Here is a 15,620-nt window from a genome sequence, read left to right as displayed (position 1 = left end):
GAAACCTGGGGATGGAAATCCATTCTAAATTTACTTTAAAACTATGTTCTCCACAGCTATTTGAAAGTACAATAATTTAACCACCACTTCAGTTTCAAATAAGACGTCCAGATCAAAAATTGAGTTTTGAATTTAGTGATATGTAGTATAAGTTAAAAGTGCCTCAGTATTGCTGCTTTAATGATGTACAGTAGGAGAAATCTGTAGCCAAAAAATAGTTTTTTTTTATTTTTTATATTTTTAAGATAATTTTTTGGGCATTTTCAACCTTTATTTTAATAGGACAGCAGAAGACATGAAATGGGCAGAGAGAGTTGGGATGACATGCAGCAAATGGCCGCAGTTCGGAGTCAAACCTGGGCCCGCTGCGTCGAGAAGTAAACCTCTGTATATGGGCGCCCGCTCTACCAACTGAGCTCTCTGGGCGCCCGAAATTAGTTTTTTCACTAAACACATTTTTCAACCTGCAGGTATCTGCTAACTATGAAAAGCTGAATTAATTCCAATCTCTGTATAGTGGATGCAAGCAAGCTCAGCTATTCAAACTGAAAAATAGGATTTATTATGAGCCCCTGGGTAGCTCAACTGGTAGAGCGTGCGCCCATATGCAGAGGTTTAGTCCTTGATGCTGCGGCCGCAGGTTTGCTTGCAACCTGCGGGCCTTTGCTGCATGTCGTTCCCCCCACTCTCTCTCCTTAAAAAAAATAAGATTAATGTTCACTGTTTTCCAATATATATAACACAAAGAGTCTACAGCCACGCTAGCAGCTCTGTAAGGCTTTACACACACATATATATATAATATATAATATATATATATATATATATATATATATATATAGCTAAAAGTATTGGACAAATTAATATTTCAACCTAATGATGGATTCCATATCTTTTTCCTGCACCCATTATAGTTGGTAGAAAAATAGACAATTTATGTATTACACATATTAAAACCTTGTCATTATCTGTGTCTTAGGAGACCTGGGAGCCTCATCACATCCCGGTGTTATTTTCTGTGTTCTGCGGCCTCTTGGTGGCAGTGTCTTACCACCTGAGCCGGCAAAGCGGCGACCCGTCTGTCCTAATGTAAGTTCACTGCCTCGCACAGCAAACCCCGATATTCTTCGATAGTGTTTGTAGTATCTGAGTTGGGGTGAAATATCAAAGTGATGTTTAAAATTTGCCTTAGTGTGTGCTTAGAAATTCTAGCACTGTTGCTCATTATGTGGTGAACGCACCCATCTGGCACATAAACAGGCAAAAACAGTTCATCGAAAGTATTTTCCATTAACGGCTTGACCCACATCTGCTAGACAAAAATCCAAATTAATAATCTGTGACTTTTCTACTAATACATATGATGTGGATTATCTAGCACTGGGATTGTCCAAGCATTTAAAAAAAAAGGCTCATTTCAAATAGCTTGAAACTTTTCCTACAATTGTTGCAGTGTTAAAGGTTTTTTTTTTTCTTTCAACCTGGACGCTATTTCCCTATGTATATTGGGTCTAAATGATGAATGGAAAAAACATTCTTTGACAATGGTCCAGTATAAGCAAGCACGCTGCGGTCAGGAGTCAGCGAAACAAGCTACAGTGTAAGTTCATAGTGCAAAATGCAACTTCTACTTACGTTCACAAAAGTGCTTGTTTTGCCGCTGACAGACGCAGGTTAATATTCTTAAGTGTCTGACAACATTATAGAAATTATTTCTAAGGAAGTCGACTTTTTTGTTAAAGAGTGAGTGTCTTTTTTTTAAACCATAACATAAACCATAACATAACTGCGAAATTGCGTTCACTAAACCTACCAGACTCCATGTCATTTTAGATAAAAGTATCTTCTTTATTCATTTAATGTAGTCTGGTGGGTAGCCATAGTAATCTCAGAGCTGATTTTGGTTTCTCTGTAGAATAATAATCTGAGCCTGTCCGTGGCAAAAACAGCACTTTTAATTAGTCTAATTGACTATGCACATTCGCCCATAAGGGTGATACATTGCACCTCGGTCTGTGGCTGCCCCGTCACAGCGTTCTCGCTTAAAACTGGACCAATTTCAAGGATTGTTGTTCCGATCAGTCACCTACACACAAAAACATTGACAAATAGGGTCCAGGTTGTAAACCCTAAATAATCCTTTGAACAGGGAGTGGTTATACATTCCCTCTGAGATCAGTCACCCTCAGGAGATTGATGGTGTGTGAAGCAGCTAGTAGTTTTTGCTTTGTGCTTTACAGCTCACTGATACAGTCCAAGATTGTCCCCAATATAAAAGACAAGAACCCAGAGGACCCTCTGTCAGAAGTACAGGACCCTCTACCTGAGAAGCTCAGGGCCTCAGTGGTGAGTCGGCCTTCTTTGTTTATCTAAATAAAGCCAGGATTGGACAATGGTACTGGATTTAGGATTGTCGTTAGAAAATTGAATTAGTGTACACAGGGTTCAACGCTTCATGGTTCTTTTTACTTGCCGGTCAAGCAAGTGGGTCAGAAATTAACTTGTATACATATTCAATTTTTCTCAATCTCTTTTTAGAGGCAAATGCGAGTGAAATACTCGCGCTGTAATGATTATGTATCGCAGTTTCCACATCATTTCAACTGAAAGGCTGCTCTGCCAATCTGTTTTGATTTGATGCGTTTAATTCTTTTTAACCACCAAACACACAAGTGAGTTGCTACATTTACTAGCCCGATGTGGCATTTTACCTGCCTCAGGCAATCATGCAGTCCTTATTGTTGAGCCCTAATGCAATAATATTAGTTAAAGCTGCTATGGTCAATTTATTTTATTTTTTATTTTTTTATTTTCTAATGCCATCCCAATTGTGTGTTATTGAATGCACAGAATGAGCGTCTGCAGTCTGACCTGATCGTCTGTGTGGTCATTGCAGTCCTTTACTTCGCCATCCATGTCAGCACAGTCTTTATTGCACTGCAGGTAACAGTCAATATGTCCTTATTAATAAAAAATCAGATGTGATGTCAGTCACTTTTGGGAAAACAAAGAAACGACAAATGATTTACAAATGATTGGTGTGTTGTTGTTTTTTTTTCGGCTGGTCTTATGCGTGCAGACAGATACTCATTATGTGTAATAATGCTTTTCTACTGTCTCTGTGCTCCCCCAGCCTTTCCTCAGTTATGTCCTGTATGCACTGTTGGGGACGGTGGGGTTGCTCACTCACTACCTGCTGCCTCAAGTTCGCAAGCAGCTGCCCTGGTACTGCTTCTCTCACCCTCTGCTCAAAACTAAGGAGTACTATCAGTTTGAAGTCAGGGGTAAGTATGCTGGATCACATATAGCTATAGTGTGTGTGTGAAAATAGACACTTGTGTCAAACAAACTAAAATAGAATCTCATATTTGATATTTAATGTCCATTGCCAACATCCACAAAGAACATTGAAAAAGATTTGACAATATTTGTCTTTGTTTGTGATTCTCCTGGCTAGTTTCTCCTCTTAACTTTACTGTATCTAAACTTAATTTGCAGTCATTCAGATGTATTGTGCATGTGTGTGTGAAGCACTTTGCAACCATGTGTTGTGTTTTTTAAAAGTGCTATATAAATAAAGTCGTACTTACTTATACTGTATTTCCAATGTGTCAACTAAATGAACATTTTCAAAATCGTCTTTCCTGTCAGACGCCGCTCACGTGATGTGGTTCGAAAAGCTTCACGTGTGGCTGCTGTTTGTGGAGAAGAACGTCCTTTATCCACTCGTCATCCTCAATGAGCTGAGTGGCAGCGCCAGAGAGCTCGCCAGTCCAAAGAGACTCGACACGGAGTGAGGATTCTTTCTACTTTTCAACATCTTTGAATCTTCTGTATCGTTCTCCTTTTCCTCTTTGATTGTTGTATTATGTCTTATTTGTATAAGCTAACATAACCATGAGTAGAGGATCGTGTTCTTCACTAGCATGCTGCACTACTACTGAATATTACATCAGCATGAATCCAGAAACAGTAAAGCCGATTGATTTAATAACCTTTTTAAAGAAAAGAATCAGTGAACCTTGGAAACGTCTGAAGGAATAGTTTATCATTTTGGGAAATACTGACATTAACGTTCTTGTAAAGAGTTAAAAACAATGGGGGGGGGGGCTAGACTGGTTCTGTCCAAAGTTAAAAACTAAATCTGCTTACCAGCACCTTTCATTTCATATCTCATGCAGATGTCATTTGTCAATCCAAAATCCAAAATGTAATAAACTAATTGTGGTTTTATGGGGTTGCAGATTAACATATGAACATTTTTTTTAAATTTTAGAATTGTAAAAAGAAAGAAATGCTTCACTAGTTTGAACATGATGTAGTGTGGACACTTAGAAACTCTCCAGTGTTTGCCTTCCTCCCCTAACACACGACTGTCATCCCCAGGGTGGGCGCCCTGATGATCACAGTGGCAGGCCTGAAGCTGCTGCGGTCCTCCTACAGCAGCCCCACCTACCAGTATGTGACAATCCTCTTCACCGTCCTCTTCTTCACCTTCGACTACCGCCATCTGTCCGAGACGCTGCTGCTCGACCTCTTCCTCATGTCCATCGTTTTCAGCAAGGTGAGAGGAATACATAACGAGTACATCTTGCGCTGTTCTGGTCTGTACAAGAGACATTATGCACAGATTTAATGTCACTTAAAATAGCGTGATCCTTACATACTGCCCAGTTATTTTTGGACTGGGCAAAGTGAAAAAATTTTTGGCCCTTTATGAAATAAAAAGGAGTTTGTATCGGGCGTGTATCCATCGGGAAGTTTGTTTCTGTTTTTTTTTTTCAGGGACTGTTTTTTTTTAAAAGGGTTTGTGGGATTTTTTCTAAAAGTTGCACTTTTCACACCTACATCGCCCCCCTGGCAATCACAGGGCTCACCCTTCCAGCCTTTCCCTCACCCCTTTTCCGTGCCTGGGAACCCCTTTTAAACCCGCTGTTTTTTTTATACAAAAAGGCGGGGGTTTGTAAATTTTACACACCCCAAAATTTTTTTAAAAAAAGTGGAAAAATTGGAAAAGGGTGTTTTTAATTAGCTTAATAGCTTTTTTGATTTGGGGGGGAGAGTTTGGAAGGTGGAAATTTCCCCCACCCCAATCTCTGGGTTTGCTAAAAGGGTATGGGTGTGGAGGGGGGGGGTTTTTAAATTTCCCAAAAGGCCCAAAAGGGAACTTTTGGGGATGCAAAACCCGATCCTGAAAAAAATGGCCTTTAAAAATAAAAATGGCCTGCCCTGGGGGAATTTAAAATAGGGGGGGGATATTTTCCCCCGGTTTTTAAGGAAGCTCTTTCCCTTATTTACGAAAATTTTTCATTCCCAAGAATATTATTTTTCCGTAAAAGGTTTTGGTTTTCCCCCTTTTTTTTTTAAATTTTGGGACTTTAAAGATAAATTTTCCGAAAGGGGTTTTTTTTGGATTCCTTTTTTTAATAATTTAAAGCACGGGTGTGAAAACCTTAGGCAAACCCCCTATTACTTTACACTCACCACCCTTTTCTTGGGTAAAACCGCACCCAGTGGAGTTTGCTTAGAGAAATTTCTGTGGCGTTCCAGAGAGTCGTTGTTTAAAAAACTCCTTGTTTTTTTGGGAGGCCGTATTTTTGGGGTTGGGTGGGGGGGGGGCCCTGTGGTTTGAGATGTGTTTTTAGGGTTGTTGTCCCCGTCATGTTGGAAGTGGGGGTGGAAAAGCAAAAGGGATCTCTTCCTGGGGCCCCTTTTATCAGTGAACCCGAATTTTAGGTTTTTTCCCTCAAGCTCATTTTCATCTCCGGGAAACAGAGGGGTGCGTCACGAACCTTACAACATATTTTTAAGGGTTATCCTTGACCCCAGCCCCTTCAACTCGGCCAGGGTTTTTGTCCAGGTGGGGTTTGCCCAGCGGGCTTCTAAAACTCCCCTCAACCCTTTCCCTGGGGGGGGCCCAATCTTCAAACCTCCTACGTCCGTCCCGCAAGTTCTGGGAGAAGACTACAATTGGGAAACTTTTTTTAAATACTTTTTCATGAAAAAATCAACACTTTTTTTGCAAATTTTCCCTTCTAAAAATGTGTGACTTTTTGTTTTTTCCCTTTTTTGGGTAGCCCAAGGAGTGGTTTCACTCCAAACACTGGGGGGGGCCTCTCCGGGCCCAAAAATCCCTTTAGGACATACCGTAGTTTCATTTTTGATTTGTTTCCCCCTTTTTTTTTGGGAAAAGCAAAAAGGGAAGAAATAACCGTTTTCCCATTTCCCCTTTCTTGTGCTTTAAAAGAAATCCTAGGTGCCACAAACAATTTCTTTTGGGACAATTGGGCCCCAATCTAGGGGTCTTATTTTTATCCCAATGATATCAAATGAACATGAAAGGAAATTATGGTTTTTTAACAAAACCTCCCGTTTTTTTTTTCCCCCTCTTAGGCTTATAAAAACCATTTAAAACTCCATCTTCTACGAGCACCTTACCCGCTCCCTGCAGCACAGCCTGTGTGGAGACCTCCTCCTGGGCCGATGGGGCAACTTCAGCACTGGGGATTGCTTCATCCTGGCCTCCGACTACCTGAACGCTCTGGTGCATCTTATCGAGATCGGCAACGGCCTGGTCACCTTTCAGCTCCGAGGGCTGGAGTTCAGAGGTGAGAAGGTCCATGTGGGACACAAAAGGAAGAACGTGGTAACAAATGTGTTTGGAGTTGGGATTATATTGCACTGTGCTGTAGCTAATGCAATCAGCGTCACTAGGTATTTGCAAGTAATTTGAGTAATTATCAGGATGCTATTTGTTAGTCCATCACTAAGTTTGTGTCCTCCCTACGTTCTTGGTAACAACTAGCAAGTTTAAAACTACCAGCTAAGACACAAGGTCTAATGATGCATCTCAGTTTAGTAAATCAGTAAAGACATGAGTTGTGTATTTTTCAGTTCCTAGGAAACACCTGTAGCACCGTCTAATCAAAAAGAAGTCAATCATATAAACAAGATGTCACTGTAGTATCACAAGCTAGATCTACTTTGTACAAAAGGAGGGTCCTGGGAACCACTTTTATATTAATGAAGGTATGACTTTGTTTTATGGATGTATATACTGTATGCATACATGGAGAGAGATATCCATGCACTTTAGAGTAAGTGGAAGATATCTGATTATGCTAACTTAACCAATGTTATTTGGTCATTCAGGCTAATGTTCTTAGCATAACATTTGGTAATTTGAGGTATGTTGTGTTGCTTTTGTGAAATGTAATATAAAAACTCTCAGTTCATGTCATTATTTAAAAGGATGTTATCAAGTGTCGGGTTTATATGTGTCATCCTATTACCTCTTTCATTCTTCACTTTAAATGGGGCGTATATTAGCAAGCTAACGTTAGCTTTTTCAGTTGGTTCAGCTAGCTGTGAAACCGTTAATATATAGTCACAACTAATCTCTACATAACAACTTGTTTGTGTGGTAAAATCTGTTTTATTTTAGTGACCGAGTAAACTTACTGTACTTTATAACAGACATTTGAACTTGTTGGTGCATGTGGTTTTAGTTATCAACTTTGAAGTATTTGAAAATCAAGTCATAGATAGATAGATAGATAGATAGATAGATAGATAGATAGATAGATAGATACTTTGTTGATCGCGAGGGATTTTTTAGTTTTTAGCTGTTTTTTTTTTGTTTTTTTTTTATATATTTATATGATAGATATAGTCTCAGTGAATTCCACCTTCAGTCTCCAATTCTTATTTGTACAGATTTAATAAAACTCCACAGTCGGTTGTTCCAAGCAGGTTCAACTAAAGAAACACCCCCAAATTATTAGCAAACTACATGAGCTAGGTCTGGATATTGAAGAGATGATAATAATAAATAAACGTGGATCATTAACCAGTTGCCTACCTAGTATTTCTATGTGTGACAGGAGCATTCCAGCGTATTAGTCCTGTTGTGCTTTATCTTCCTGTTAAACACACCTGTGCATGCTTTATCAGCCTGACTGCAGCCAATAGTGTTCTGCTGTACAACAAACCGGCTGGAACAGAGCACATGTGACAAGCTGTGAACTTTTTACTGAGTTGGAAACACTCCTCAGAGCATGACACTCTCCCTGTCTGACAGCATATTTTTTTTCAACTGTTGAAATCTAATCTATTTTGTACCACATCTGTACCAATGTACAACATGGTATTTAACCAGTTTTATATCTGGTGTTTTGGGTGTGTGTGTGTGTGTGTGTTGTGTGGGTGTGTGTGTGTGTGTGTGTGGGTTTTGTTTGTGTGGGGTTTTTGTGTGTGTTGTGGTGTGTGTGTGTGTGTGTGTTTTGTGTGTGTGTGTGTGTGATTTTTAATATATATAATATATATATATATATAAAATTATATATTTTAATAATAATTTTATATATAATATAACACTACCGTTCAAAGTTTGGGGTCACCCAAAAAATTTTGGTTTTCCCTAAAAAGTCACACTTATTCACCACCAACGTTTTTTGAAATGGTAGAAAATAGAGTCAAGACATTGACAAGTTAGAAATAATGATTTGTATTTGAAATAAGATTTTTTTTTACATCAACTTAGCTTTCGTCAAAGATCCTCCATTGGCAGCAATTCCAGCATTGCAGACCTTGGCATTGTAGCTGTATTTGTTGAGGTAATCTGGAGAATTGCACCCCAGCTTCCAAGCAGGGCTCCCCAGTTGGATTGGTTGCGTGGGCATTTCTTTGCGTACCATACGGCGAACTGCTCCCACAAAGCTCCATTGGGTTCAGTCTGTCTGTGCTGTGGCACTCCATCACCGAGAATACCAGCTGCCTGCTCTGCCTAATATTTCTTGCACAATTGGAGGTGTTCCTAGGTCATTGTCCGTTTAGGATAAATTAGCTCCAATCAAGCGCTTCCACTGGTTAGACCTGGCGTTGCAAAAGGGGAGTGATTCCTTCCTTATTCAAATTCCCTTTTAACCCTTCAAATCTCCCACCTTAACCACACAAGCATACCCAGCCACATATTACCTCCACTGCTTACAGATGGCGTCAGCATTCTTCCGCATCTTTTCATTTGTTCTGCGTCTCACAAACTTTCTATTTAATGAAGATGGCCAGTTTGGGGACCTGGGTTGAGGCCTTTCTGGTTTCTCAAACTAGAGACTCAAATGTACTTATCTTCTTGCTCAGTTGTTGCAACGCGGCCTCCCACTCTATATATATATATATATATATTATATATAACACACACACACACACACGGACGGCTCAGCGGGAAAAGGGAAAATTAGATTCCTCTCATTGTTGTCATAGTTGCTTTACAGTCCCCACATAAGCTTTGATCTGACTTTACACAGTAGTATTTGGTCTTTCTGAGTCTGTTGATATTTCCCTCCGTAGGAACGTACTGCCAGCAGAGGGAAGTGGAGGCCATTACTGAGGGGGTGGAGGAAGACGAGGGCTGCTGTTGCTGCGAGCCGGGCCACTTCCCTCACATCCTGTCCTTTAATGCTGCCTTTGGACAGCGCTGGCTGGCCTGGGAGGTGCTGGTCACCAAGTACGTGCTGGAGGGCTACAGCATCACTGATAACAGCGCCGCCTCCATGCTGCAGGTGTTCGATCTACGACGCATCCTGACCACCTACTATGTCAAGGTAAGTGGGATGTAGCTGTTAAAAAGAAGGTGTAGTGGCGCCCAGGTAGCCCACCTGGTTGAGCATGTGCCCCATAAACTAAAGCTCAGTCCTTACCGCTGTGGCCCATAGCTGCATGTCGTCGCTGCTCTCTCTCTCCCTTTCCGCTCCAGCTATGCTATCAAATTAAGGCACAAAAAAAATAATATTTAATTAAAATTTAATGAATATATTTTTTAATGTGGCCGGGTTAGCTCAGTTGATAGAACGGGTTCATATACAGTATATAGAGGTTTACTCCTCGACTCAGCAGCCACGGGTTTGACTCCGACCTGCGGGCCTTTGCTGCATGTCATTCCCCCCTCTCTCTCCCCTTTCATGTTTTTCATAATCTATCCTTTGAAAATAAAGTCCTAAAAAAATCCGCCTGAAAAAAATATTTTTATTCATCAGTTATTTTTCACGCAAGTGACATTTTTACACTCAAAGCTACAGTATGTTTCGTAGCATTTACAAATGTGCCTGATGCGTCAGAGGTATTAGAGAAACAAATAAAGTATTAGGCACAGAAGTGATATATAAGCAGGATAACCAACATAAAAAAGACCTATCTAAATGAAGGTGTGTCTTTCATATAATTTACATATGATCAAAATGCGTCATCCCTTTCTGGTCTCAGGGTATCATCTACTATGTGATCGCTTCCCCCAAACTGGAAGAGTGGCTGGCTAATGAGACCATGAAAGACGGCCTGCGGGGATGTGGAGAGAGGAACTACGTCGACCTGGATCCCACCTTCAATCCCAACATCGACGAGGACTATGACCATCGACTCGCAGGCATCTCCAGGGACAGTTTCTGCGGAGTCTACCTTGGCTGGATCCAGTACTGCAACTCCCGGAGGGCCAAGGTAATTGTGGATTCTTCAAATCAAATCAATAGAACTTTATTTTTCCCGCGAGGACAGGCACATTCAGACACAACATACAACAATACATCCTCTTGTTCCCTGAATGACAATGGGCACGCTGTGGAAAGGGCTGGCACCACAACAGACAACACTGATTCAGTTCTATACAGCTTTGCTCAATATGAGTTGTATTGGGAAAAAAAAGAAAAAGAAAAGTCAAAATGTAATGTCACGTGTGATGTCTCAGACACCACTGTTCCAGTTTTAATGAAAGTTGTAGTGATTATTTTAGCATTATGTTGTGGCAAAATGTAAAAAAAAACTAAAAAAATACATGAGAAGAGCTCATAATTAAAAAAAAACAACAACTTAAAAGATCAAAAGTGCTACAGTACCGTTTGATTTGAATCAACTTTAAGGAGTAGTGTGTCTTGTTACTTCCCTGAGGGGTGCTGTACTTGCGTCACGCATTGTCAGATGACATTTCTTAACAAGTGATGAAAGGCAGTAAAAATGTAATGGCCAAGGGTTGAGGTTTCACCCATATATATTAATACTGTTATTATGAACATGCACCAAATGGGAATGTGTTTCATAAATCCTCCTTGTCTCTGCTCTCTTCCTTGTTTGTAGCCGCTGGACAGCGAGAAAGACTCGTCTCTGGTGCTGCTCTGCCTCGGCCTGTGTGTGCTGGGAAGGAGAGCTCTGGGAACAGCTGCCCATCATATGTCCAGGTTATTTACTCATCTTCATTATATTAAGTTAACCATGTATAGTGCTTTAAGGGCCGCGAGAGAGTACACAATGCAACACATGTAACAGCAGAGGCGATTCCAGGATTTTTTTAACAGGGAGGGAGGGTCCACGGGGAGTTTAGAAAATCTGCTAATAAGTATAGGAAATATTGGATAAGATAAAACAAAATAATGTAATTTTGCTAAATAAAACATTCATTATTAATTTCACTTGTTTTTATTTTCAGCAAATTGAGTATCTAAATACAATACACATTTTCTATGGGCGGTTAAGGCAAACATTTGGCCTGTCTTCATGGAATCATTTATTGGTCATGTGACAAAGGGCTGGGAAGATTTTTTTTTCTTTCACAGAACTGTATACAAATAAAACGCAATACACTCACAATAAATGTGCCTCAGACTTCAGCAGAGAGAGCCTTGCTGTGCACAGTTTTCAGATAATAGGAAAACAGAACAGAAATAAAGTCCAATACACAATTTATTTCTAAATTAGGTGCTCTACAGTGAGTTTAGTATGTTTCTACTTCTAAACTGGCCTCATAATTTCAACAAAATACACAGTATCCATACGATGTGCATTTAGTACAGTTTATCAAATAGAAAGGCAGCAATTGGCAGAACAATAATTTTCTGGGACATTCAGGTCTTTGATGTTTTCTCTGTAACGTTTAAAAGAATAAAGAAGCATACTTTATTAAATAAGTAATGTGGAAAAAGGACATATCTTTACTTAACTACATAGAGATGCATACACATTCATACTACATGTCCTCGATCTCTTCTTCCCATCACAGCAATCTGGAGTCTTTCCTTTACGGACTTCATGCATTATTTAAGGGAGATTTCCGCATCTCTTCAGTGCGAGACGAGTGGATCTTCGCAGACATGGAACTGCTCAGGAAAGTTGTGGTGCCTGGAATCCGAATGTCTCTCAAATTACACCAGGTGAGACGCTGCTCATGTTTTCTAAACCATGTGAGACTCTCTTTGACTTCATTCTCAGGATCCCATTTGATCTGTAACAATAGCGCTGCACTCCATTTTTTTAGGACCACTTCACGTCCCCGGATGAGTACGACGAGCCGGCGGTGCTTTTCGAGGCCATCTCCTCCCACCAGCAGAACCTGGTCATCGCCCACGAGGGCGACCCAGCGTGGAGGAGCGCCGTGCTGTCCAACTCCCCGTCTCTCCTCGCCCTGCGCCACGTCCTCGACGAGGGCACCAACGAGTACAAAATCATTATGCTCAATCGACGATACCTCAGCTTCCGTGTCATCAAGGTTAGAACTGCAACAGATTCAAATTTAGTCTTTGATTCCTCGATAATTCTTTTTGGGCACAGTTCATCATGAGAACTTCATCTCTTGTGCTGCAGGTGAACAAAGAATGTGTCCGAGGCCTTTGGGCAGGGCAGCAGCAGGAGTTGGTGTTCCTGAGGAACCGAAACCCGGAGCGCGGGAGCATTCAGAACGCCAAGCAGGCTCTGCGAAACATGATCAATTCTTCTTGTGACCAGCCCATCGGATATCCCATCTATGTGTCTCCGTTGACCACCTCGTACTGCAACACACACCCCCAGCTCGGACACATCCTGGGAGGACCTATCAGCATCGGGAACATCCGAAACTTTGTTGTCAGCACCTGGCACAGGTTCGTTGCTCTCTGTAGTTCAGTTGTAAAAACACAGACTATGGAGCATTCCGCCGGATAGTTTGGTTTGTTCGGCGTGGTGGGTAATCCCGTTCGAACTCTGGGGCGGACCAAAACCACAAAACGGGGGTCTTGGTTTGCACCAGAGTGGGGCTGGGCAATATGGAGAAATTTAATATCACAATATTTTTGACCAAATACCTCTATCAATACCGCAACAATATTATAGTGTTGACTATTGGTGCTTTCACAAAATATATACACAGTGAGATTTTTGATAATCATCAGTAATGTGGATATAATGAAAAAGTGTGTACAGTTACAACAGTTTGTTAAGTTCAGAAAAGTACATCACATTACTGTAATGCATCCTTTAAAACCGGGAAAAGATAACACTTATGACATAATACGATATTACAATATCCAAAATCGATGGTATCTAGTCTCATATTACGATATCTATATAATATCAATATATTGCCCAGCTCTACACCAGAGTTCGGTTCACTTTAGGTGAGAACGCGATCCAACCCAAATACAGGAAATGAACCAAAAACAGTGCATTTCCTAGCCTGAAATTTCAACCCGGCACACAATTTACGGACTTATATAAGGGATGATAACCTTCAAATCCATAACCCAACATGACCACATCGCTTGGTCATCATCATCTGTCTCTCATCGGGGACACCCTCTCCTTCACACATTGTTTTCCTTCTTCTAAATTAGTAGAAACACTAAAGCAAAACCCAAGGCGTTCTATATGTTCTGAGACCGGAAGTGTCTGCAAGTTTCACTCGGATATTCTGTCCAACAGACCAGCAAAGCGTTTCAACCGATAAAGGCCTAAAATGCCCCAAAAATTCTCTTTACAGTGGTGCGTTTGACACAGTGCAGTGTGAAAGCTAACCGGACCCAATGGAAAAAATACTGCAACGCAACTTCACCTGGTGGTAAATGAAGCAAAATAATGTTTTCACACCCAGTCGCGAGTGCCGCCGTGCGACCGGTTAACATGTTTTCTTTTTCTTCCTTTGTGTTTTAAATAACGGCCGATATTCCACTTTTCTTTGTAGATTACGGAAAGGCTGTGGCGCTGGCTGTAACAGTGGAGGGAATATTGAGGATTCAGATGCAGGGGGGTTGTCCAGTGGCAGTGGGAATGGGACGGGGGGTGACTCTCAGCAGAGCTCAATGTCGCAGGGTGGGACCTCCGGACCTGCCCCGTCTCACACGTACCAGCCGCACACTCTGGGTGAGAACTACTGAACCCGAAAACCACTAATATTACGAATATTCTGACAAATTCATCTTTCTGACTTCTTTTAAACAAACTAACGAGGTTTAAATTTAACTGGAGCCATCTTTGCATAGTGGGAAATGTAGGATCCAGTATTTTGGGAGTTTGACCCATACTAAGGACTAAAATCCAGGATATTTTGTCTTCTGTTGCTATAATTTTTACCAAAAAAAAAAAATCTGTCTTTCATAAATCCTCAAATTTTCTGAGATTGCAACACTAAATCACCGAAGTGCTCCACTAATTTCCATTTGGTCTGCGTCTGACTTCTCCACCCTGTGTCCAGGCACCAGTCAGAGCTCCCAGTCTGTTCAGTCGGGTTTGGTACGCCACTCTCCTGCTCGAGCCTCTGTTGCTAGTCAATCATCCTCCTACCGCTACAGCAGCAGCCGCCACTCCTCCCTGCGCACCTCCACCACCGGCCTGGAGCCCTGCCGACGCTCCTCCACCAGCCAGCTGTCTCTGCGCACGCTCCCCACCTCCCTGCAGCTCCGGCTGGGCTCCACGTCTGACCCCGCCTGCCCCTCCGCCTCCCTCTCCAGCCACAGCATCCCTCCCTGCAAGCGGCACACGCTGGTGGGCCTCCTGGGCAACGACGGCATGTGCAGCACCGTGACCGATCCCCTCAGCCAGCATCATCACCATCACCACCACCCGCAACAACACAACCCCACCGTCTCCACCGTGCGCAGAGACGACATCTCCTACAGAGTGCAGGTTTGTAGGTCTTAAGTTAAAAAAAGAAGAAGAAATCAAGCAAGAATTAAATCCTGTCAGCTTAGAGAAATTTAGCAGCAGATTGTCAGTTTTTACGCATGAATCGAAATCAACAAACAGAAAACTGGGCCAGAGAGCTTTTTGTGTTTCTCATCCAGTTGCCTGGGTTCTGTATCTTTGTTGTGTTTAGTCTCAAATCTTTAGCTCAGTGACTGGCAGGTCTTACTCTTAACCATATAAAACAAAACAGCAGCACTGTGACCTCAGAAACATGTTGTTACATTTACAATTACCACAACTTTCACAATTTATAACTACTTATGCAATGTATGAACTAATTAGCTTATATTAACATGCTGACACACTAAAATAACACGGTGAACATGGTAGATATTATATTTCTGATATGTTTGCATCAACGTGCTAGCATTATTATTGCACGCATGTTAGCATGCTGATGTTAGCATTTAGTCCAAGTACAGCCTCACTGAGCTGCTAGCATAGCTGCAGACGCTTACTCTTGTTATGCATATCATTTAAAAATAGTTTTAATTACATGAATTAATTAATTAATTTCATTAATACTGTTAATAATGATCATTTGTGACATCATCTCTATGTCCCTCAATTTTCCTTGCCTCTTTTTACACAAAGCTGTCAAATAAAAGCAAAAAGGAGAAAAAAAAACATATTTAAAAACATTA

The 15,620-nt window shown here is 41.2% G+C and overlaps 1 protein-coding gene across 1 annotated transcript in view; it reads left to right on the top strand.

Annotated features, from left to right (window-relative positions):
* pcnx1 (pecanex 1) overlaps positions 1-15,620 on the top strand; it is a 43,985-nt gene that overhangs the window by 25,941 nt on the left and 2,424 nt on the right. Inside the window, 16 exon segments of the mRNA XM_032501114.1 lie at positions 980-1,089; positions 2,241-2,346; positions 2,851-2,943; positions 3,134-3,284; positions 3,652-3,793; positions 4,387-4,564; positions 6,394-6,411; positions 6,413-6,608; positions 9,349-9,602; positions 10,261-10,491; positions 11,125-11,225; positions 12,044-12,194; positions 12,299-12,529; positions 12,625-12,899; positions 13,976-14,154; positions 14,486-14,916. Of these exon segments, the coding sequence (XP_032357005.1) occupies positions 980-1,089; positions 2,241-2,346; positions 2,851-2,943; positions 3,134-3,284; positions 3,652-3,793; positions 4,387-4,564; positions 6,394-6,411; positions 6,413-6,608; positions 9,349-9,602; positions 10,261-10,491; positions 11,125-11,225; positions 12,044-12,194; positions 12,299-12,529; positions 12,625-12,899; positions 13,976-14,154; positions 14,486-14,916 (2,847 nt within the window).

This window comes from Etheostoma spectabile, chromosome 20 (assembly GCF_008692095.1).
Source record: "Etheostoma spectabile isolate EspeVRDwgs_2016 chromosome 20, UIUC_Espe_1.0, whole genome shotgun sequence".
In the NCBI taxonomy this organism is placed as follows: domain Eukaryota; kingdom Metazoa; phylum Chordata; class Actinopteri; order Perciformes; family Percidae; genus Etheostoma; species Etheostoma spectabile.
The sequence above is the reverse complement of the archived record's forward strand: the minus strand, read 5'-3'. Positions and strand labels throughout refer to the sequence as shown.